Raw genomic sequence first — 23,194 nt, 5'->3', positions numbered from 1 at the left:
CAAACTGTGTAAAGATAATATGCTTGATCTTGGTATGGCTGGTTTCCGCCTGGTTTTGGTAACCGCTTCCTTCTTGTAGATTCGAAACTTGGAATGAAGGATATGGCGTCAACCGGAAGACAGATCAGGCATTTCATCATAGATGCCAGCCGAAAAGATAACATTTTGGATGATGTATATTTTATTATTTAAAAGCTTTACATGTGTATCCTACTTATTTTGGCAGAAACTACTTTATTAAACGCATCGTTAGTTTCACGCCTTTAATAACATGCACGTGTTTTCCGTTATATGGACGAGATTGATTCTAAAATGTCTCTTCTTGTTCTATCTTTTATATTTCTTGAAACAGTGTTTATTAAGTTATAAGTCTTGGTTCATCAGGTCTGTATGTATGTTTACAGCAGGATTTATATTCCCTTCGCTATAAATATTAATGGATTCCTTTCGGGGATTTTCAATATCATCGAAGGGAATCTTATTTAATTATGCCAGAGTTTATAAAAAACAATTATCTGCGATTACTCTCAGGTGAAGCCCAATCTTCCATCGATTCCTCAGAATCGAGTTCATTTTTAGGTTTTTCTAAGCAAAACAACGCAGATATAAAACTGACAGTTTCCATAAACATGGCGACCAACAGTAAATTATTCGCAAGACAGGCTAAAGTGCTCTTGCTGTTTCCGCCTCGTATTCTGCTTACGTGATTCATCGATTGTATTAATTTCTCAAGCGCGGTATCGGTCTCTTTGTTTATATCTGTAATAATATAATTAGAAATGCAGATCCTATGAATTGTTAATTAATTCTTTCGTGAATTCTGCGAATTTAAAGTCAGTTCCATCTTCAAGGTAAACGAGAAATGTTATTTGTCAGATTTATCTTAACGTTCAACTTCAGAACATATTTCTTCCGTAAGTTTGAAACAATTAATGCTTAAATGTCTTATGATTAATATAAAAAAGTATCTTGCATGTAATAATTAAAATAAATACTAACTAATAAGATATTTCTGACGACTTATTTTTACAAGATGTATCATCTTTCTGTTGTAGAAATCATTCGTCGTTGTGCTGGCTGAATCTATCACGTTAATTAGCGGAAAGTTGGTAGAAATCGGCAATTTGGCGTCCGTATCATTTAACATCATACGTACAAATCCCACGATTTGAATTATCGTGTCAATCAATCTGCCTAGCAGTAGTATGTTTGGCCATCCGAAAATTCCTCGAAAAGAATTTTCGATACCACGAATAAGGAATTTCTCCATCTCGAAGGTGGAACGGTGAAAGTTACCAACAGCAAGCATAGTTTCCTTCAATGCACCGTTTTTATATAAATTTAGTGAATCGTATACCTTCTTGTATCTAAAAATATAGATACGTGTCTTTATATTAATTTATAGATTACCAGCCTAAAGAAGAAAGTAATCGACTAAAAAAATTTTTGTAACGGAAAATTTTTTCAATACGTTATGAGATTAGACAATTCAGTTTACGTAATTGCTTTTGTTATCATATATTTCGTTAAATGTGTAGTAAGCTCTCTCAAGTGTACAAGAGGTCAAATGTACTTCTACGATAACGTTTGCAGATAAATTAGTCGAGCCGCTGCCTAAGCGGCTTAGACCTGTTCGGATCGCGTTCGTTCAGTTCGTTCAGTTCGCATCGAGCGCTATTAGCATCTTCGTACTTCTCGTGTGGCATGCTGTGAATTAATCTTACCTAATGGCCGCTTTCTTATCTTTAACAGCTTGCCTCGAAATTGCACGCAATTTCTCACGACCTTCTCGATAGATCTCCAAATATTGACACACGTCGTACGCTAATTGTCTTCCCCAACTACTTTTAGAGAGCACATTTCCGAGTTCGTTTGCGGCATGATAAAGAGGTGACCGTCGAGATATTCGGCGGTCGAGAATGCTCTCGTAAATATACTTCACTCTCCGCATCGTCATCCGCGGCACTTTTCGATCGAAATTGCAGCGGACGCTCGCACTGCGTTCCGCATCGATATAAATCTTGCAGCTACTTATGTCCTCGATGGCAGTCAACCATGGTTTGGCGGGAAGCGTATGATCGGCTTCAGTCGAGCCTCGTCCCGTTGACGACACGCAGACTTCAACACGTTGCACTTCCTTCACGCAATCGCCGTAATCGTTGGCCCTTTCGGCTAGTAAATGACAAAGCAGTGCGTGCAACTGTTTACCAGACGTGTCATTACTTGATGCATAAAGAGTGGAAGCTCGTTCAAGGCCAGTCTTGAGTGTCGTCATTGTATTCTCCGGCGGACCTTTCGCTAAATTTGCAAAGGCTCGATTAAGATCGAATGATGACGCTCGCTTCCCTCCGTCTGTTACCGGCAATAAACATTTGAATAATTTCTCATTGAAGCTGAATGCGTCATTCACAACGCTCAGAAACTTGAAGCCGTTTTTTGTCTTGCGTGGTAAGAATTCCTGAAATGAATCTTATTAGGTGTAATATTTTGTTAGATTACGAGAGAGAGAGAGAGAGAGAGAATCGCTCAAGTGTGTCTCGATTACCTGCCCTATCCTTCAACATTCACAAACTCACCTCGTTCTTCTGTGAGGTCGCGTTATTCCTGTCAAGACAATGATTGATCGTAAACCAGATCCTCTCTCCTACCCTGACAAGATCACATAATAGAAGCGAACCCTGCAGCAGACCCTCGGAAAACCAATCTTCCGAGATTGTAGAGTTCCACGATATCTTCTCGCGCTGACGAATCGATGCGACTGGTCCAGAGGCTCGCGAAAACTCCATAATTTCTGCCCGTATAATTTCACAGATATCACTTATTGCCTTTCGCAAACCATCTCCATCAGACAATCTCAGCGTTATCGGCCGAGCGCTCGGTCCGATTAATCTCGTCAGAAAATTCTTTATCGTAGCTTCCATACGCTGAATCTGCTTCGGACTCAGTATGACGAAAGTCTCAGCGGCCGATTTATTCTGTCGAGGTGTTCGCATAAATAGTGTCTTGTTTTGATAAATAAAATCCGCCTTCGCCACGCAAAGTACAATGACTTCTATAGCGAAGATGAATAGAAAAGAAAGCAATTATTGATAATGAATTTGATTGTCGTCGAGTGTGCATAGTTAAATGGTGTATTTCTCGTGTCTCGCTTACCGAAGCATAGAAGCAACGTAATCAATTTACAGCCCATGTTGTAAATTGAGCTGACTGTGCATTGCAGATAACTGGCTCATTCTTATACAGATTCCAGGCGTAAGTCGCGCATTTTATACCCGGGACAACGGCGAAATATTTCTTTTCAATTTAGTTGGACTTATCTCGCAATTCGCACACATCGCGAGAGGTGGGAAATTTATGTGTACGTTCGAGCGGACGTTAATATTATCTCGTAAACGTGACAGCAGGCCGACAGGGAGAGCGTAGAATTTATCTTGAGAATTACGAAGCAATAATTATTATTTACTGTCGCTGAGAAGAAGAAAGAACAAGAATTACTCGACGCAGAGACAATTGGGAACGAAGTAACATTTGTATGTTACGACGCGACAAAAATATTATTGATGTTTCGCCTCGCCGGAACACACATTCGCAGTGATGCATGGTATAGTATCGAGCAGAACTGCTATCGACGCGGCGCCTGCGTTCGAGCAATGCAACGATCGCGACGCCAGTCTCGACAGCAGCTTGCCAGGAATCAATTCCATCGAGGTACTGGTCTAAAATTAACAATGTAGTGCGTCTGCGTTATTGTATACATAGTGTCTCTGATAAAATTTGATCGCATAATGACCAAGTAGAATTGATATTCGTATCGACTGTCGATGCTGTTTGCTTTTGTCATCGATGATAGAAGTGAGATTATAGATGTATCCCTTAAGATCGTTATATCTTCTATAATATGTGTTAGCTGCGCATCGAGAATACATCATTGTGTCAGTGTCAGTGTCGTATCGACAATTGTTGATTTTCATGAGAGAAAAAAATATTTGTCATACAAATAATTTGATTTACGTCTCGAGAGAGAAAGTCAAAACAAACTTTTCGCAACAAAATTCGATTCGAAACGAAATTATGACACACAACACGATGTAGAATGTACATATTGTTTATTTGACGTGTTGCAGAATTTTTGCATTGGTGATTCCGTGCTAACGATCTCACGTATGGTTAACAAAGTGATCATATGCATAACAGATGATATCATCGAGGTGACATAATAAAATCCACTAAGATGAGTCACTCACACATCTGTGCACTTTGTGATACACGAGTGACTATGTTTAATTATCTCACATCACGACTATGCGAGATAAATTACGAATTAAATGGACCGAGCAGAGTATCTCTTCTGCACGCTAACGCATAAATCCTCAACTCTCATCCTAATTTATTCTTTCATTTTTTACCGTATCTCAGATATAAAATTAGGAATAAAGCACAGAATCGATTAAATCGCAAAGTAAAAATTTAACATAGTTAATCAGATGTATCCTGTAAGTAATTTTAGATTTATTGCCGTGATTATCAACATAACAAAAATACATAACAAAAATTCTACAGAAAATTGCTAGTTTTAATGAAAATTATTATATTTCCCGAGAAATGAAGCAAATTTAGAAACAAAAGAGAACGTTGTAGTATATATTAATATTATTTAAATTTATCAAGCTTTGTAAGATATGCGCAGTAGGTAAAGAAAAGGAGAGAGGAGGCCTGATGTTAGATGCCATCTACCGGCAGGTCACAAAGTATTTGCGGATGTTGAATCTTCCACTCGCAAGTATGTGGAACGCTTACTAGTCGCACCTACATCGACCTTAGCTCCAGCCGGCATTATTTCGTTGCGAAACGCACTTAAATTCCTTTAGCACGCCAGTTCAGTAACAAGCGAGGAATATTTCTCCGAGTGCGCGGCTAATATATACACAATTCTATGCGAGTGTCACACCGTTAACCGTTCAATAGTCACGTGTACAGGATAACGGTACGCGTTCCGCAAAATACCAGATCACCAGGTGAAGTGCTCCTTGATTTATTACCGGTGAGATTGAAGGGATTCAGGTGCGAAGATGGATGAAGAAGCTATGTGGAAAGGCTTTTATGAGAAAATTATGGAAGAGAGGCAAGCGAAAGAGAAGGAACAGCAAGAAAAATCGGAGCACGAGACAAGGTAAAGGAATGTCAACATCACATCGTTCCGTCACATCGATTTCTGGGAGCTCCACACTTTATAATTCGACATAAAATACTGAACGATATTTGCGATTAATTATTAGTATACTTATCTATAACAATATCCAACTTTAAATATATAATTTTGGGTATGGTAACAATTATGATGTTAAATGTATGGAAGCTTTAAACCGCCTTGGATGTAGCAAATATCGAAAGAAACTTGAAGCCTCTCAAATAATAAATGACTAAAAATGTGCTAATGCAACTTACTTGCGGCTTGTTGCAACAATATTAACAATATGCGTACTGGAATTATAATTCTAGAAAAGAAGGAAAATTCCATGCGTTAATTATACATATGTATGTGTTGTGAGAAAAGCGATAGCTCGGATTGTCAATAACAATGTTATCTAGAGAAAGTGCAATAAACTTGCGCGCACACACACACACACACACATATGCAGCATGGTAAAACGATCTATTTTTGATACGAAACTGAGGGGTCGATAACGTTGAGCTCTGTACGCACGTTCATATTTTCGCGATCGATGATAACGCTCCGAGACAAAGAGCTCATGTGTGTCCATAACAAATTGGCAAAACATTAAATTAAATTCTCTACGTTGCTGAGCGCTCGTGTAGGATCTATTAATAGAATGAGACCAACGTGATGCGGTTCGGAGGTGGGACTACACGTCGCGACTAAGTCCGTGCTATATACGTGATGCGTATGTAAAACTATATGTATATATACTATACGTATATGCTGAGATCTGGGGCTCAAGGTCGGCACGATGCTACATGATTCACAAGCATCTCACGACGTCTTTGTGAGAGATAATTAAGCGCAGTCGTCGTTAGCATACGAGACACGAAACCGTCACGAATTCGTGACAAAATATCGTCAGATGCAAATTGTTAATTGTATCAACATAAATTAATGGGAGCATTTTAAACTATTCTCTTAATTACGTCACGATGCATAACATATGTAGGAATTGCTGCTGGAAAGGATATGAATTACTTATATATCCCAAAACAGAGAACAAATACTTATTAAAACTAATTATCTCGCGGCTATTTATATTATTGCCATCTCATCATGCTGCCTTCTCTGTGGTCTCCCACGATTTAACGATACACCGGGAAATTAGAACGTGCGTCACTCATTGGAGCGCACGAGGAAATCCCTTCTGGTCTTTTTAAGTTTTCCTCGTTGGAGGAAAAACGAAGTGTGACGAAGGAAGAAGGGGAACGGCGGCTTAGATCATCATTTTAGGTGAACGTCCCACGGCATAATCATCGATCTCGCGACATTAATTAGCTCTTTGTAGTATTGTCGGAATAAAGATCCCCGGAGTCACAAGTGTCGCGGACACAAGTGTATATTCATCGAACAGTCGCCAATATTTGGGGAATGAATTAGCATAATGATCTACGATACTTGCGAAGCCGAAGCAACGGGAGCTCCTCTCGAGCTCGAAGATATTTTGCACACTCTAATGGCGCAGATTACATAATTGCGCGTTGTTACGAATGATTAACGCGCATGGGAGTAAACGTAAATTTTTAACTTCATTCTAGAAGTCGACGTTTCATTTACTCGCGATATATTAAGGCTAATTTGAAAGCTTCGCCATATTTAATTCGCAATTATTGTTTATTGGTGAAACAACATCTGGAACGCATTTGCGTCACAGATTTGCGCACATCTCGCTGATAAATTAAAAATTGAAAGTACGGACGCTTCAGGATGTTTTGAGACCGTCTATTGAAGGTCTCCTACGACTTATATCACAATAGACCTTGTGGTTATTACTTGCGAAACAACACTCCAGCTTCATATGTTGTAGATTGCGCAAAAGATCGGGCTGAAGACGCAGCCAAATCATATAACAAGGCACATCGTAAGTAGTTAAAAGTAGATGGCGAAAAAGAGTAAAGCAAGACGCGAATACGTGTACATTTTTCGCACGACTATCGACTGCAGAGTGCTCGAATGGCACGCGATACCGTGAATCACTTCTCTGTTGAGTCAAGAATAAAAGAGACTCGGAAAAACTCGATGGCATCGTCTAGGAAAAAAGGAACGCATCAGTGACGCAAGTCGGCGAGCATACCTCCTCTGCGCTCCTCCTCCTTTTGCTTCCGTAATTCGAGAACGTGTCTTATTCTCCGCGAACTCCCTACAAGTTCGCAAGTTTAAACAAAAGTCCGGCTAGTAAATTGTACTTAATTACTGCCGTCGTTAGTCAAGAATTGATTGATTCGATTAACCGTCTCTCTCTTTCTGTATTTCTTTATTTTGCACGTTTGATCACAATTATTGTCGATCGTGATGAATGACCGGAAGCAGAATGAGTCAGAGAGCTGCTCTCAGGTGCGAATACGTAAACCGGTTCTTGAAATAGGTAATCAGATAATCAGCAAACAGAAAAATAAGGATCTCACATCTCGAGTTTATTCATCGTGCTTCAATACACATTGTAAATTAATTTGTGCTTATCATCTGGTCGTAAAATTTACTTGCTCATCTGATATAGCTCGTAATTTTCAAAGGAGACTATTACAGGCGTCGGAATAATACATCTGTAAATTGTTGCCAGATAAGAAAAGTATTGTATAAGCAGCAGGCACCAAATTTGTTGGAGACACAAACATTACGAACTGAAAAGTTTCGCATTTACAAGATTTATAAGACATTCTACTGCTAGATGTTGCGCAAAAGGAAAAAAATAACCGTGTTCGATCCAACTTCTCCCTCAAGATTCTCGTTGTTATTATAATTGCAGAATCGTTAGAATTCCACCTGCTTTAACTACCTCAGAAATCTCCTTCCCACAAGATCAATTATCCATAATTGGCCAAATTATATGTACACGCAAACCGTCGATTCATTGCAGTAATAAAGTGCAAAATTAAAGGTGCAAATTTGGTAACTGGTCTAAGATCAGTTCTTTTCTTAAACTCGATTGATCATCCTACGATTTTTTATATTTTCCTCGACTCAATTTAATAAGATAAAAGCGAACTAGAGTTTTACGCAGCAAGAGACTCACTCGAAGCGTTCGTCATAAATGTTCAACAAAAAATCCTACTTACGCCTATGGATATTATTGGTGTAACGGGTTGCGAATACGTCCTGGTACCTCCTACCTTGCCAGTCTTCTACCTGTCACCTAGCCGAGTCCTTACCCAGTTTGCAAAGAGACGGAGACCAGCCTGTTGGTGTGTTATCAGCATCGAAAACCACAACTTGAGGCTTGACGCGAGCCAATCTAATTTCGCGGACGTAATACGTAACGAACGCAAGACCGCATATCTCGCGATCGTGGGAATTTCAGGCAACTCACCACGCGTGTAGGATTCCGTCTGCGTAAGAGGAAAGCAATTAAGTTCCGGTTTATATGACCGTATTCTAAAACTGAGACAATCAGTGTGTACGAAGCTGACGAAAGAAGAACATATAGGTCGAAAGAGAACTTGGTGATTTCGAGAAAACGAGCTAGTCTGTTGAGAATGTACGTGAGCCCACGTGAGACGCGTTGTCGAGCTACAGCCATTCAAACTGATTCCTGAACGTCAAATTGCATGAAGACTTTCACTCGGAGTGATATTTGCTGTCATCATTGTGCATCGCAACAGAGGTTTATTATCAAAGTGCAGTTGAATAGTGCGTACATCCATACAAAGGATATATTTGAGTTTTTATCATATTATTACGTTTTCGAATTTGAAACATTGCTCTTGTCTACGTGGCTTGTATTAATTTTAATTTTATATGTAGCTTGATCTTATTTTTCCTCCTTCGCTTGATTTCTAAATATGTTCCAAACAAGCTTCTAAAATGACGAGTTATGTGAATCTATACTCACATTACCTTCAAAAGTGGAATTTAGCAAAGCTTAAAGCTCAAATGGTGGTTAAAAATAAAAATCGGGGATAGCAGTAAGCGACGAGAATATTTCGCTCGACTACGCCGCGTGGTTTCTTTCGCGTAATTTTTTACGCAAAGACGTCTTGTGTTTTTGCTGAAGGACTAAAAACGAAATGGCACACTTCGAAAAACTGGACGAGAAGCATCCATACTATCTAATAGCCGCTGTACGAATGTCACAAAAGCCTGAGGAGATAGAAATGACCGTAGGGAGAGCTTATTGGAAATTTGCTGCATTCAATTTTATTAATAAAAGGTGAAAAAAATGTATTTCGTGAGCGTATGCATGTACCTGATTTATCTTGTACGAGCTTCATTTTGTACGAGTAGTAATACCATGTTACACCTATGTTGTAGGCCTATTATGCAATACGTATGCACGCTTTATATATTTAGCTTTTAATTAAATTGCGCACTGTATAGTAATAGAATATTGCATAGACATTTTGTTAAAACACACTGGACGAATATTTAGTTTTAAGTATAGCAGTGTATGTATTTTCGTTCGTTTCTTTTAAATTCATTTCATTGCACTTAAAAGATATAATAATAGGATAAGATAAGATAAGATAAGATAAGATAAGGTACCTTAAAACTCGATATAAAGGATATAAAGGAATTTCTTTTTTTGTATAAAATGTTCATGAAATGCAGAATTTTATGGTAGATGTTAAAAGAAATGTTTGAAAGTTTCATTAAAAAAGATCCATTGGTAATCTAAAGTAATATATGTTTTTAGGATACAAGAATCAGATGGCGGTTTCTTCGAGAATCTCGGCACTCTACTGGCAGAAAGAGTTCGCGCACAAGAGCAGGCAGAGGGCCCGCTCCCTAAAAAGAGGGATGAAACGCAAGAAGAGGAAGACACCTTGAGCGAGGAAGACAGCATCGACGAGCCAACCGAAGCCTTGATGGAAACCGACAGCGACAGAGATGAAAATGAGCACGCCCGAAATTTCGTGGCCGATTCGATGGGCTTAAACGTGAGTATTGAATTTTTACAGCGTCATCATTCTAAATTATTATCACCATAATTCTATATTTCGAATGCGTAACCAGTCTTATAATCTTGATGGAAATGTTTGTTCTCTTTTTTTTTTTTTTTCTTTTCGACAAACGATGTTATCCCACTTCGTGCTGAGACTTTTAGTTCAGTACGGTTTGTTTCATCGCATAGTTTGACATATTTACGACGAGAGAATGAATTCTCACGCGTTAACAGTATGCAGAGTGTTGTCTGAAAATATACCTCGAGTAGTTTCATACCGCATCTTGCGCCTACGTCAATAGATAGATAAGAAGTGGTCTGTTCAAGATCGAAATAGCCGTGTACAATTCGGAAGAACCTTAAATAACGCGTCTTACTTACACCGCGCGTAATTTGAAACAGACACGCCGACATGGGAGACTGCTTGCGCTTGATAATTGCATCAACTCTCTTAGAGCGAAATTACGGAGAAATTTATCTCACCGACTTGTATCGACACAATTTATATTTGTAAGACATGCAAACGCGGGCGAAAAGATCGGACAGAAATTATTTGTTATTATTAACCAGTAAGAAAGGTTATAACAAAACAATCCTTTTAGAAATGAAAATCTGACAAAGTTATCAATTTTAGAGGCGACGATGATTGTTGCTCTATCAAATCCATGAATATATGAGTGAGATGATTGATTTACAAAAGCTTAGTTATGCATGAAACAAAGTTTATTTCCGGCCGTTAAAATATGATAATGATCCTCGTGCAGTTATGATGAATGTTTATCATTTATGCTCCCCTGACTCATTGGATCGAAACCTCATATTTTCTATATGTTGTCGCATGTTGTCTGCTACGCGATGGTAACGGCAGTGATATTGATTTTCCCAAAGGTCTCAGGCCGGTGCGAAGGGTAGTCGAAGTTAGACGTCTCCCTGCGTTGCCTCGAACACTCGAAACACTGCCATGATTACTTTCGACGATTTTAATCTCATCATTGTGATTGTTTCTTTCAATATGAAATAATGCGGTTGATCAGATTTGACGAACCACTTTTTTCTAAAACCGAAGAAAAATGCGTAAGTCTACGATTGATTGTGGAATTGGTTGAGCATTTTGCTGGCACGTCAAGTCACTTGCACGATATTCTGTTGTAAGTCCGTATATTGATCAAGCACACACGTATTATATTCGATTTGCACACAAATATTGCACAGTAATTCGTTATTCATAATCCATAAATCTCATCAACAATTTGCTTGCGAGAAACTTATTATTACACCGCGATCAATATGTTCCTTCATCTCTTTTCATAATTTATTCCACGTGTAATCTTCTGCTCGATAAAGTGTCCCAATAGATTTTTATTGACTCGAGAATCAGCCGTTCATTCAAAGAAGTTTAAAGCTGAACTTTGACTTAGGATGATCGTCATCGCATTAAAACGTAGTAAACAATCGCGCGATATAGATTTTACGTCAGCGAGATAAATATTTTAATGAAAAAATCAAGAGGGATGTAAGATCCCAGAATTCAACGGCCGGAAATAAACTTTGTTTCATGCTTTGTAACTGCTTTTGTAAAATTAACGTGTGTTACCGTGAGCGGTTAACGAAACGAAGCAAATGCGGCTCCAATAAATTACAAAAGAGATCGAGATTTACGCTCATGAGACGATTTCACTTTGAAGTCCTTGCGCCGCGTGATGATTCACGTGTGGTGTACGATCACAGTTTGCCCATCTGAAACATGGACAATACGGTATAATTATATCACCCGTGCGTACACCCTTCGTACGCCGGGGTGTTATACTCTACGCTCAATCGAGCAGTTAAACTCAATCTGAAATGAGATCCACGTGTTCGTGCGTTAGCAAATGTACAACGTAACACCACCACGAAGTCATCTAGTCGACGTACGACGACTCTGATCCGTCGGTCCATCTATTCCTGGCAGTATAGTGCTCGCCTCCGTCAAGCTCCTGTCTTGCTGTCTTGCGCTGGTTATCCTGATCCATTTTCTCTAGTTTCGTCGTTAATTGTTCTTCAATTAGATATCCTTGCAACCTACTTGCGAGTTGCAGGTGGTTTCCGAAACGATAAAACGCGGTGCATTTCTTCGCATATCTCCCTGTACGATTAATGAATCGTTCTGTTGATCAGTGAAGAATTGCAAACACTTCTCGTCGACGTTTGAAATGTTTGGTCTCAATGCATGAGATGTTCGGTGAATTCGGACCTTCGCGAGGAATGTGTACATCGAGCACACTTTGATGAAATAGAGTTGGACTTGTTGAGTGTTGTGATCCTGTGATTATTGTGAATGTGAATTGCTAGCAAATGCAAAGGTTACAAACACGACTGAATTAATCCTGTCGACAAAAAATTCCTAGCATTTCTTCGTTATAATAATATTTTACACAGCAATGAATGCAGTTTATCTTAACATTACGAATAATCAACGTCAGTATCTCAAATAAAAAGATTAGAATTAATTTGTAACACAAAACTGGGACAATTTGACAAAAGCTGCAAGTACATATGTGCGAAAAATAAAAGAAATAATCGAACAATGTTGATTTGATGTAACCGTACATATATAATTCATACATTAAATTATATATATATATAGAATACTCGTAATCCGAGGACGTAATTTTCTGAAAATTTGCACAACTTAATTTGGGCTTGCGGTATTTGCTAAATTATAAAAATAAGTCGCTACTTGGAAAACTGGGTTTCGTCGTTTTCTTCTGTCTCGTCCAATAGCTTCTCGAAAAACTGGCAAATTGTCAGAGACGTAGTTTAAAAACGTATCGAATCGTCACGAATGGTAATGTCACGCACTTTCGACGGCCACAGCCGAACTAAATATAAATACCGCTTCAACTCGTAGCAATTGTACCGATTGTACTACGTACAATTGAAATAATTATTAAAGTCGTGCATATAATATTTATGAGTCCTCCATCTCCTTAGGAGCAATTTTATCGCGTACGCGTTATTATATAACGTGTATAAACATTTATGCTCTCATGCATCTTATATATAGTCTTTGGCTATTAAGACTACTTAATCCTTTGTCGGTAATTAAGTCTTAGATGTTGGTATTACATTCCTCGTCAGATGCCGAATAAATCTTCGTAACGCATCTGCCCATCTGTACATCTGTGAAGACTTTATAAATCATGACACGCTATAAATCGTACAGCCACATTGACACGGCAAGAAGAGGTGATCGCGATGACGTAGCGCTACACCAAATAATCGGCGTATTTCTTAATAAACGGACTCATCCTCGTCGAAAAATAGAATCGGTATTAGAGTAGGCGTAGAGTTGGACCGGCTCGGAATTGCATAATTCCTACGAAAATTAGACGGGAACGCGGGAGACACGAAGGACGAAAACGTGTTCATACATTCACACGTCCCGCTTATCATACAACGGGTGTCTCGATGCGCCTTGGTGGCCAATGAGCTAATTGCCGGTATATCAACTTTCATTGGACACAATTGTACGAACGTATGAACGCATTGTGGTTGCACTTGCCTCGTGGGTCACTCTAAACGGGATATAACACAATTCTCCTCCTGTCCAGATTCGCCGCTGGTTTCCACGCTTTTTCCAACAATTAATTATAACGCACGCAGTTTGCATCTCGTGCCGCAGAAAAAGGAAAAAGAAAAAAAAAACTACCACCGCAGAGGAGATTTGCGACGTAGTGGAAAGTAGCGCAGAACTGTTGTTAGCACATGTTGAACGTTTCGTAATATCTGTGCGTTTTGCTCGTGCTCGAGGAAACACGATGCACCAACCAACGGCATTGGTTCAAACCATGAAATGTAATACAAACTGAATCTCACTGTCAGAGTCAATTGCGCTTGCCAACTCTATTTGCCAGTGGGCATGATACTAAAGGTTGTGTCCTAATTCTCGTCTTATCACACACGTGCATAATCGTTGACTTCCTAACCTTCATTATAAATTAAAAAGACCTTCCGTTGCGCGCGCAACCGAATACGCCAAATATAAAAAGAGAAAACAGTTACGTCAATGATTTCAGTAAAATATATTGACAATATGTCGCTAATCAATTCCAACTTATTTCAACACGCTCGACACGAGTGTGTGTTCGCGGATAAACAAAATTTTATATTCTGCGCGCGAGCTATATATATATATATATATATATATATATAAATAAAATCATGTCTATTACAATATTACAATATACGCTTTGCTAATGACCACGGTTTTATTCTGATTTGATAATGAAAACTGCACGCTTATGTCATCACTGATAGGAATAAATTCAGCGAGTTACGATTTATGCGCGATCGACGGCTGCTGATTATGCATTAACGCTATCGAAATGCGACGAGTCGATAAGAAAGGTCGTGGCCATCGTAGGAGTTCATCGTCGGTTGACAAAGTTCGTTTATGCAGCGATGAAATTCGCCGATCGCATGCGCGGCGAATCGCGAGTCCCTCTCTTCTTCTCTTTCTATCCCTCGTTCCGTCTCGCCGCCGCGCCGGTGTCATCGGTAGAGTGTAAAACGCTTTCGAAAAATAATCTCCTGCAAACGCAGTGATCTCAACTGTTGTCCATCAAGAGTAAATCCGTCAAAGTCATCCGCGTGATTCTTTGTCCTCAGGCGAGGACCGAAGGTGATGGCGCGAACAAGTTCGACGTCTGCTTAAGACCGCGGGACTGCTGGTGCGTGAACGTCATTGTTCGTTGTTAACAACACGATCTTCTGTCTTCTCTCCGCGGGTCATTGTCATACCGCTCTAGATTCCTCTTCTCTAGATCTATTGTCCGTCATCGTCGTTGGGACTGCCCGAGACGGAACACTTGAGAAAAGTGCCCAAGAGTGTCGCGTGCTAGGAAGAGCAATTGCGCTTTAATTGGGATGTGTGATGAAAAGTGTGTCGAACGTGAATAACGCGTGTCGCGAGGAAACTGTAGAAAAATCGGAAAATTCCAAATGTGCGCGGCGTCGTGACTGCGCGACGATCTGCCGCGACGTTCGCAAGCGTTGCTCGGATTCGGGAGCGAATGACACCGTGTATGAAAACTGTATGAGATTAAACATGGTGAGCACAAATCCGTCCATAGGGGCGGCCACCCTCAATCGAATGAGGAATACGTTTTGCGGGATTCCGAAAGCTGAAATTGAACGTAGGAACATTGCGCTCCTTCAAGCCATGACGGTGAGTTCGGTCGGCGATCATCCCGGACGATCGCAATCACGCGCGCGATTAGTACGTGGAGAATATGTAAAAAAATAGTAATTGACAAGTCGTCGTGTGATTCACAGCTGATGCAAGTATTGCCATTTCTACGGAAAATTCGGTTAGTCTGTTTCAAATTTTCATGCTCCTATTTTCTCGCTTCTATTTATTTCGTTCATCAGCACTCGCTATCTTGTATTTCTTTGGTAACATCTTTTAGCTTATTAATTTATTAATTTCTTTTCTGTGAGCTCTCTCAAAATTCAGAGTCGGAGGTACATCTTATTTGTGTACAATCTGGATGAAACACCCTCGAATATTCAGACTAAAGACTTTGCACGCCGACTCGACAATTTTTTCGACGCTTTTAACAAAAGAAAAGGCAACAGTACCGCGTCGTATTGTTGACAAGTTGTATTATTATGTCGCGCCGGTTGTATCGTGCAAGTGATCAGCAAATATGCCAATTAAAAGCATTTAGTGTTCAGTAACCCGACATACACAAAATATTAACCGGTCATTAATGTCAATTATCAATTGATAAAAAGTATCGTGTTGTTGTGCACGTATACTTTCGGCAAAGTTGTGCAATTAATGTTACGCTTGATATGTATTATTTATAGATCGAAGAACTTTACACCGCTCTGGTGCGTATGGCCCAACATCAAATTGGCTTCGATGTGTCCAACGAGTGTAGTCAAGAAACTCTTCTGAATCATCTGCAAAGTGCTTTCAAAGTCGACGACGAGACGCACGAGAGAGTGTTGGAGGAAACTCGAAATCTCGAGGTAACTAACTCTGTAATAACTTTTGGAGCATCATTAACTGGCATCACTTTATCGTATATATGCGTCTAAAAGCGATTTGTTGTTCACGTCTAGCCGCCAGAATTGCGCCTCAACATCGAAGTGATCGAAGCCAAAGAGTTAGTTTCCAAAGACTCGAACGGTAAAAGTGATCCTTTTTGCGCTCTTTATTTGGAATCGGCACCGACCAGAAGGTACAACACGGCAGTGAAAACGTGCACTCTCAGTCCAATATGGGAGGAGCACTTTGAATTGTGAGTGAAACTTTTCTCTTCGTATTTGCGAAAGAGCTAAAGTTTATTATCGTAATCTTAATATGTAGCGTTATCGTTAAACTCACGCTGACTTTTGCAGCTGTTCTAAAGTTTTCAAGAACGTTATATGAGCTTCGTGATTCCTTCATCTCCTTATGTATTTCTTTATTTATTATTCAGGCCTTTGGAAGATCCTGAAAATGACGTCCTGTGCCTTGAGGTGTGGTAAGTGACATATATTTAGCGTGTACATTATAATGTATTACTTGACGATAACTGACGCAACCTATTTTACGCTGTCAGGGATTTCGACGCTGCTGAAACTGTTCCTGAAAAAATGAGCAAAGTCAAGGACGTAAAGGGTGTTCGTGGCTTGGTCAAATTAGCCAAAGAAATCGCAGTAACAGCTACGACCGGTAGTCACAACAATGAATTCATTGGTAAATGTAGGATACCATTGAAGGTAAAATATCAGTTATGATATTTAAATTTGGGGAAATACTTGAAATATATTTGCGATTTCCATGGAATAGATTTTTACATTGTAATCATTTATTTTCAGGATATACCGACGACAGGGCATACTATGTGGTACGCTCTCGAGAAGAAGAACAAGACCAAACGCCGAGGCGTCGTCAAGCTTCGACTGGCCTTCAGTGCGGAGCATAATGCGCAAGTGGCTGCACAGGAACACCGGCATCTGCTGAGAGTGCTGCTACTTCATGAAATTGAGACGGAGAAGATCGAGAAGTACTGTTGGTGCGGTCGTTGGTCGGGACCAGCCGAGGCTCTCATTCTTCAACACAGCGCACAACGCGGCCTGTTAGCCAGAAATCTCGCTCTGGCGCAATGGGTCGAATATGCCAGAATTCATCAGGAACATCCGCTAAGTTTTATGGTTTTTAACAAGCTCGTGATCGACTTGCTCAGGCCGATGGACAGCGGACTGTTCTCCGCTGACGAAATCAGACTCTTCTGGGATGCCACCAAAAAAGTTCTGTATTCATGTCTAAATAGCGTGCGGAAAATTCGAAGACTGATCTTGGGAGACAAGAACGCCATGACACAGTTATCCGCTATTTTAGGGTAATTTTTCACAATATTGCCATTTCGATAACCTTAAAGCGCAGAATTCACAATCGATGCGGTTTTATTAATGCTGCCATTATATTTTATATCTCAGGATATTATCATCCATATCTTCTCTGAAAGTTCCTGAGGACGTTGACCTCTTTCCGGCCAAGATGTACTCTTGGTTCCCAGAACCTAACGGTTCGAAGATAGACGTACTTCAAAGTTTGGAATGTACGATTACGCAAGGCTGCGCCGAATGGTAAGCGAGGAGAAACTTGTGAATTTAATACGTCTTGAATGCTTCGGTTTATCTTGATATGTCCGTCTTGATATATGTTGAAGGTTCGAACACATACTAAACAATAATTCACCTGAATCTGAGTCGGACGAAGACGCGCTTAGGTATCATCATAAAGTGATACAGCTTGTTAGAGCTGATTTACAAAAGGCCATGGATAATTATGACAAACTATTTATAAAGTAAGTTGATCTCTCTTGATAATATACTTGATAAAGGTGTCCCATTTCAATTGCCGCTGGCAAATATCTCAAAAAGTATTGGGCAAATAAAAAATATTTCAGACAAAGGTTGTTCGAATTAATTGGTAGGAAAAGATAATCTAATAAAAAATTTAGGTTTCCATTTAAGAAAAGCGATGCTCAGTGAATATCTCGAAAACGGCGTCATCTGTAAACAAAATGATATCGCTGTTTTATGTCCCCCTTCAAATCAAATAACTTTTGCCTGAGACGTTTCTCTCTATTTTTAAAATGGAACGCCCTATATATATATATATATATATATGTACTACTCAAAACAACTAGGGGAGCGCTTTAAAACTTGCAAAATTTGATGGTTTTTAAGAAGCCATATTTCAGCTTGGGGAAGTCGTAGAACAATGTTCCAGGGCTCATTTTAACGGGTGAAGCTTCGATTTTTAAAAGGCTAAGGTTTCATTATTCGTCTCATCGAACTGTTTTTCTTGTGAGACCTAAAATCAGGTCGTGAAAAAATTGTGAAAACTTCATGACTTTGTAGCCATACACGAATAAAGCAGGGATGGAAATAAAAATGGCTCTACTCTCGCTTTGAAGTGGGAGACTTCCCCTTTAAAACGCCGCAAGGAGCATTGTTCCATCATACCTCGGAGCCGAGTTATCGCATTTCAAAGTCACCCCTGCATTTTGCAAGATTTTTAGCAACACCGCCGGCATTCACCGATTATCCGATGTGCACTACGGGGAGGTTGCTCGGTCTGAGCCTCGCAAGAGAAACAGTTCGATGAGACGAATAATGAAACCTTAGCCTCCTCTTTAAAGTCGAGGCTTCACCCGTTAAAATGCGCCCTCGAACATTGTTCTACGACCTCCCCAAGCTGAAATATGGCTTCTTAAAAACCATCAAAATCTACGAGTTTTAAAGCGCTCCCCTAATTGTTTCGAGTAGTGTATATATGTATATTCAGTAATATATTTAATGTTATTATTAAATTAGGAAAGTCAATGTTCCGTACGCAAGATTGCTATATATCGCGTACGAAAAGAGAATCAGCGACATGTGCACGATCATCATAGAAGATGTGTGCAGCAGACTGAAGCGGATCGAAATCGATAGCAACGCTGATGCGGAATTAGGCTTGGGCACAACATTGTTTGAGCTTTACCTTGCGCTTCAAAGATACGCAATGTGAGTTACAATTCCAGTGAGAGCCAGAATATTGATGCAGCTTCGAGCGACTCGTGTCTAACATTCAAACTACCTGATTTATAGCGTCGGTCAGGTACTTTGTGCCGAAGGGCAGCTACAGGACATGAAGATACAAAATTACTACGACTGGTTCCGAGGCGGTGTCGGGCACTGGTTGGACATTGCGGTATACAAAGCGCTCAAACGCATCGACAGGGCTGTTGAATTCGATACCTTGCAAGCGGTTGACAGTAGCGTGCAATACAGCTCGAGCGCTGTAGATACGTTAACCATTTTCTACCAGATCAAAGTGTTTTGGACGCAATTAGCTTGGCCCGACGTTGAAGGATCCTACACTTTTATAGCAAAAATTATTGACGTGAGTTTCGGGATCTTTCTATAATATTGTTGATCATTGTTGCCATTGTTGCGATAAATCGATGCCGATATGTAAAACTTTGCAACTCTCATCTTTTATGCAATTTACAATAAGATTACTTTGCAGGACATTTGTAAGTGTTCCATCGCGTACGCCGACAAGATGGCGGTAAAAGCGGAAATAACGACAGAACTAGAGCAACTTTCGCAGAGCAGCGTTTACGAGAAAAAATTCACAATATCGACAGCTTGGTGCTTCGCCATTAACAATATCGATTACATCAGAACGTCGATAGCACCGTTAGCCAATGATCTGGGATTGCAAAATATCATAAAAGCTCTAGGAGAAGTTAAAACCCAAAACGAGGCCGATCGTTGCCGACAGACTCTTCAGCTTATCATCGACAATGCTGCGGATACTGTGAGGAATAAGATCATAGAGTTGTTGGAAGTGGTAGCTAACAAAATGGCTCCAGCGATGAGCAGGTAAATGGGGTGCGAAGAGAAATTCGTATCTCTTAATAAAAGAATAATCTTTGCGCGTAACTCGGAATAACACATGTACAATCCTTTGTTTAATCAAAATTTTTAAGTTATTGAGAAATTAATTTGCACTTCTAGATACCTCGTGGAGGGCGCCGAATTAATCGATACGACCAGCAACGCCATGGATCGCCTACTGCAGTATTTAGACAGCAATCTAACCACTTTGCATGACAATCTCAACGAGGATAACTTTAATAGAGTTCTCCTTGTGATTTGGGAGATCATGTCGCAGACGCTGTACGAGCTAGTCAACAACAATTTAGAGGTACTTGCCAGAAATACAAGTGCGCACTTCCCATTTCTCGCGAAGCGAGCTCCAGTATTTCCAACGGAATAATTTTCTCGCTAACAGAAACGACGACCGCCAGCATTCTACTCCAATTTGCATCGCACCCTTCACACGCTTATACGGTTCTTCAACTTTGGCGCCGACGAGACTGCGAACGTGCAAGTGCTGGAGAAAATCGAGAGTCTCCTAAAATTGCACGGGCTTGAAACCGCCCAGCTTATTCATCGTTACCATCAAGAGCGCATCGAAGAACAGAAGGAAATGGAAGAACCCATGTACGGTCTTATCACCGTCAAAGCTCACTTCATTGACAACACCTTGAACATACAAATTCTGAACGCCAGGAATCTTCATTGTATGGACAGTAATGGTAAGCGAGACAACATGTTTTCGTGAGAGAGTGTGAAAATTTTACACATTTATACGTACATGGTACAAAATTTATCGCGAAAATATTTGAGACTAGAAGGAACATCTGCAGCAAAGAGCCGGAAGTTTACTCGGTTGAATAAACTCGAAATAACTTTCACGGTTACAAAGAGAAAATTATGTAACAAACGGAATATGGGATATTTGGCGATACAAACGGAGATTAAATAATTCTAAATAAACTTACAATTCAGGCTGCGAGCAAAAATCTGTGGATCTTTCTTTCATTTGCGCGAGAACGAGTTAAAATTTTAAGGATCTCGATATATTCAGTTGTCCTCGGTGCAAATGACCGCGGAGTCGGAAAGGAGGAATGATATTTTTTTTCGATTTGTAGGCAATTTTATAGGCAAGCTGTCTACTCTCGAGCGTAAACTGCACTCAAAATCTAAACAAAGACTGAAAGAAGGGAAGACAAGTATGTAAAAGCGAATGTAAAGTTCTTCCACATCATTATTATATAATTATCTATCAAATTGCCTGCCCTCGCGGAAACAGCATTTTGGAGATGCATGGCACGGATTTGCACTGACATTTCATACGAGTAGAAAAATAGCCTTTAGCAAACACAATGGTCTTCCTGGTCTTCGAAAGAATCAAATATTGGCACTGAGTATTGTTTACGTCGATAAGCTGTAATCTTGTCTTGTGAGGTTCTTTAAAGTTATTAGCGAATGATTTTTACACGTCGTAAATTGTCGGGAGCGTCGTGTAATTAAGTTCTCACGTTCTTAGAGAACCTCATCGATAAGAATAGATTGCGCGCCGACAATGACAATCACCTTCACCGTGCATGAATAGTTTCACTGGGTTTCTTCGAATATCTGAATCCATTGTCTAAGATACAACTTCACTATGTTCGTTTTTCAGGCAAATGCGACTCTTACGTGAAAATAAGGCTATTACCCGAAGAAAAATTCGTCGAAATCAAGCTGCCGAAGACGCACGTGCAGAAAGAAACGCTGTTCCCCCTTTTTGACGAAACATTCAACATGTTAGTAAGAATTTTGATTGTTATTATTTCATATCGAAGATATTACATACAAATAGTAAACAAAATGTAGAATAAAGTGTAGAATATTCACCAAAAATATTCTCTAACGTTTTCAGTACTCTTACTCCGGAACAAAGAGCGACAGAGGACGCTATAGTGTCATTTGAGGTCAAGGACAAAGATTTCCTTCGTGCAAGATTCATGGCTGAAGCTTTCCTATCATTTAACGAGATTTCTGACACTGAGCCAGAAACTGGCTTCGAATCCTTGGAACAAGTTCACTTAAAACTTTCCCGTCCAACCAAGAAAAGTACGTATTTTTTAATAATGTAAATTAATAAATGAGATTCTATCCAATATTTATATTTTGCAAACAACGATAGCTTGCATCTTACAATAACTGAATGACTAAATTACTTCGGCTTTGATGACAATAATGCTGCACTTAATTTCTCCAACTTGAAATAAGACGTTCGACGTGTTCGTAATTTGTTTATATTTGCCATGCATTAACTCCATATTAAATATATGTGCAAATTTTCAAGGTACGGATGTAATTCGCGCGTTGGAACATCGCAAGGGAGACAATCAAGCGATGGACTTCATTTCAAGACTTAATACCAAAGCGAACTCCAAATGATCCATGTGCAGCTTCGACGTGGATTTACATGGACACTTGGACAACTTTCGAAAGTATACAATGCAAAATATGTTCAAATTCAAGCAACTCAGACTATACGAACTGTTTCAATCTTAATACACCAGCATTGCCTTACGAAGACGCTGTAAATATTTTCTTTAAGAAATGTGTTTCAGAGCTGTCGCGCTATTAATATAAACTTTATAGCACAATCCTCGCGAGTGTTTAAGACTGTGTATATATATATATATAGTTATGATTGTTTTCTGTTTCTTTTTTATACTTTTGACAAAATCACAAAGTGTATACCGCATTTCGAAACTTTAAACGGCAAATGGATTCTAAGGCTGAGTAAGTGCTACTTACGCGAGCGATGTTTGTATTTATTATAGATACAAGTTGAGCGGCCATGTTATATATATATATATATAACATATATATTTTTGACAAACTTATGCTGCGATATGTATTACAAGTTTAGTGTACCTAATATTGTTATCTTCGATAAGTAGAGCATGTATATAGAGCCCAATAATATTAGTATGATAAAATTACAGACGATACGATTAATCTATTATTATTAATATTGTTATGCATTTTTTTTATTAAACTATGACCAAACGTAAATTTTGAAAAATATTTAACGATTTACTATCATCTATTATAAAATTAATATCAAACTTTATTTTTATATTCTGTCATTTTATATATTTTATGTCTTTTAATTCTATGAAAAATACATATCTACTTATTTTAAATATCCCAGA

The 23,194-nt window shown here is 39.3% G+C and overlaps 2 protein-coding genes across 15 annotated transcripts in view; one reads left to right on the top strand and one right to left on the bottom strand.

Annotated features, from left to right (window-relative positions):
• The window catches only part of stac (C2 and C2B_Munc13-like domain-containing protein staccato), a 29,819-nt gene extending 6,831 nt beyond the window's left edge, over positions 1-22,988 (top strand). For 2 of the 14 annotated variants that reach the window (XM_019845701.1, XM_011156750.3), the window contains exons 2-18: positions 9,852-10,095; positions 15,954-16,118; positions 16,212-16,390; positions 16,571-16,615; positions 16,694-16,853; positions 16,953-17,476; positions 17,574-17,723; positions 17,807-17,944; positions 18,960-19,151; positions 19,236-19,530; positions 19,657-20,015; positions 20,151-20,340; positions 20,428-20,734; positions 21,131-21,211; positions 21,664-21,787; positions 21,904-22,097; positions 22,333-22,988. In XM_019845701.1, the coding sequence (XP_019701260.1) occupies positions 9,852-10,095; positions 15,954-16,118; positions 16,212-16,390; positions 16,571-16,615; positions 16,694-16,853; positions 16,953-17,476; positions 17,574-17,723; positions 17,807-17,944; positions 18,960-19,151; positions 19,236-19,530; positions 19,657-20,015; positions 20,151-20,340; positions 20,428-20,734; positions 21,131-21,211; positions 21,664-21,787; positions 21,904-22,097; positions 22,333-22,427 (3,442 nt within the window). In that variant the 3' untranslated portion in view covers positions 22,428-22,988. Of the gene's footprint in view, positions 1-4,699; positions 5,171-8,638; positions 8,849-9,212; positions 9,369-9,851; positions 10,096-10,738; positions 11,175-11,834; positions 12,443-12,539; positions 12,558-14,347; positions 15,310-15,371; positions 15,452-15,953; positions 16,119-16,211; positions 16,391-16,570; positions 16,616-16,693; positions 16,854-16,952; positions 17,477-17,573; positions 17,724-17,806; positions 17,945-18,959; positions 19,152-19,235; positions 19,531-19,656; positions 20,016-20,150; positions 20,341-20,427; positions 20,735-21,130; positions 21,212-21,663; positions 21,788-21,903; positions 22,098-22,332 lie in introns of those variants that run through there. The other 12 variants (XM_019845700.2, XM_025298423.1, XM_025298422.1 and 9 more) reach the window with 12 other exon arrangements.
• Positions 435-7,035, bottom strand: LOC105192547 (uncharacterized). Its single transcript, XM_019845702.2, has 6 exons — positions 5,705-7,035; positions 3,154-3,468; positions 2,577-3,052; positions 1,725-2,458; positions 1,000-1,367; positions 435-759 (listed from the first exon to the last, which is right to left on the bottom strand). Exons 2-6 carry the CDS (start codon positions 3,188-3,190, stop codon positions 512-514), a joined length of 1,863 nt encoding a protein of 620 aa, XP_019701261.1. The 5' UTR covers positions 3,191-3,468; positions 5,705-7,035; the 3' UTR covers positions 435-511.
• Positions 22,989-23,194: the final 206 nt, after the last annotated feature.

The sequence above is a fragment of the Harpegnathos saltator genome, unplaced genomic scaffold, assembly GCF_003227715.2.
Source record: "Harpegnathos saltator strain DR-91 unplaced genomic scaffold, Hsal_v8.6 scaffold219, whole genome shotgun sequence".
Classification (NCBI taxonomy): Eukaryota; Metazoa; Arthropoda; class Insecta; order Hymenoptera; family Formicidae; genus Harpegnathos; species Harpegnathos saltator.
This window is presented reverse-complemented; position numbering and strand designations above follow the sequence as displayed.

Bases quoted from the DNA above. Each gene is read 5' to 3' on its own strand.
- LOC105192547 (XM_019845702.2), bottom strand. From the start codon at position 3,190: ATGGGCTGTAAATTGATTACGTTGCTTCTATGCTTCG. The intron at 3,053-3,153 runs GTAAGCGAGACA...TCTTCGCTATAG, and splicing joins TACGTTGCTTCTATGCTTCG to AAGTCATTGTACTTTGCGTG. The intron at 2,459-2,576 runs GTGAGTTTGTGA...GATTCATTTCAG, and splicing joins CGACCTCACAGAAGAACGAG to GAATTCTTACCACGCAAGAC.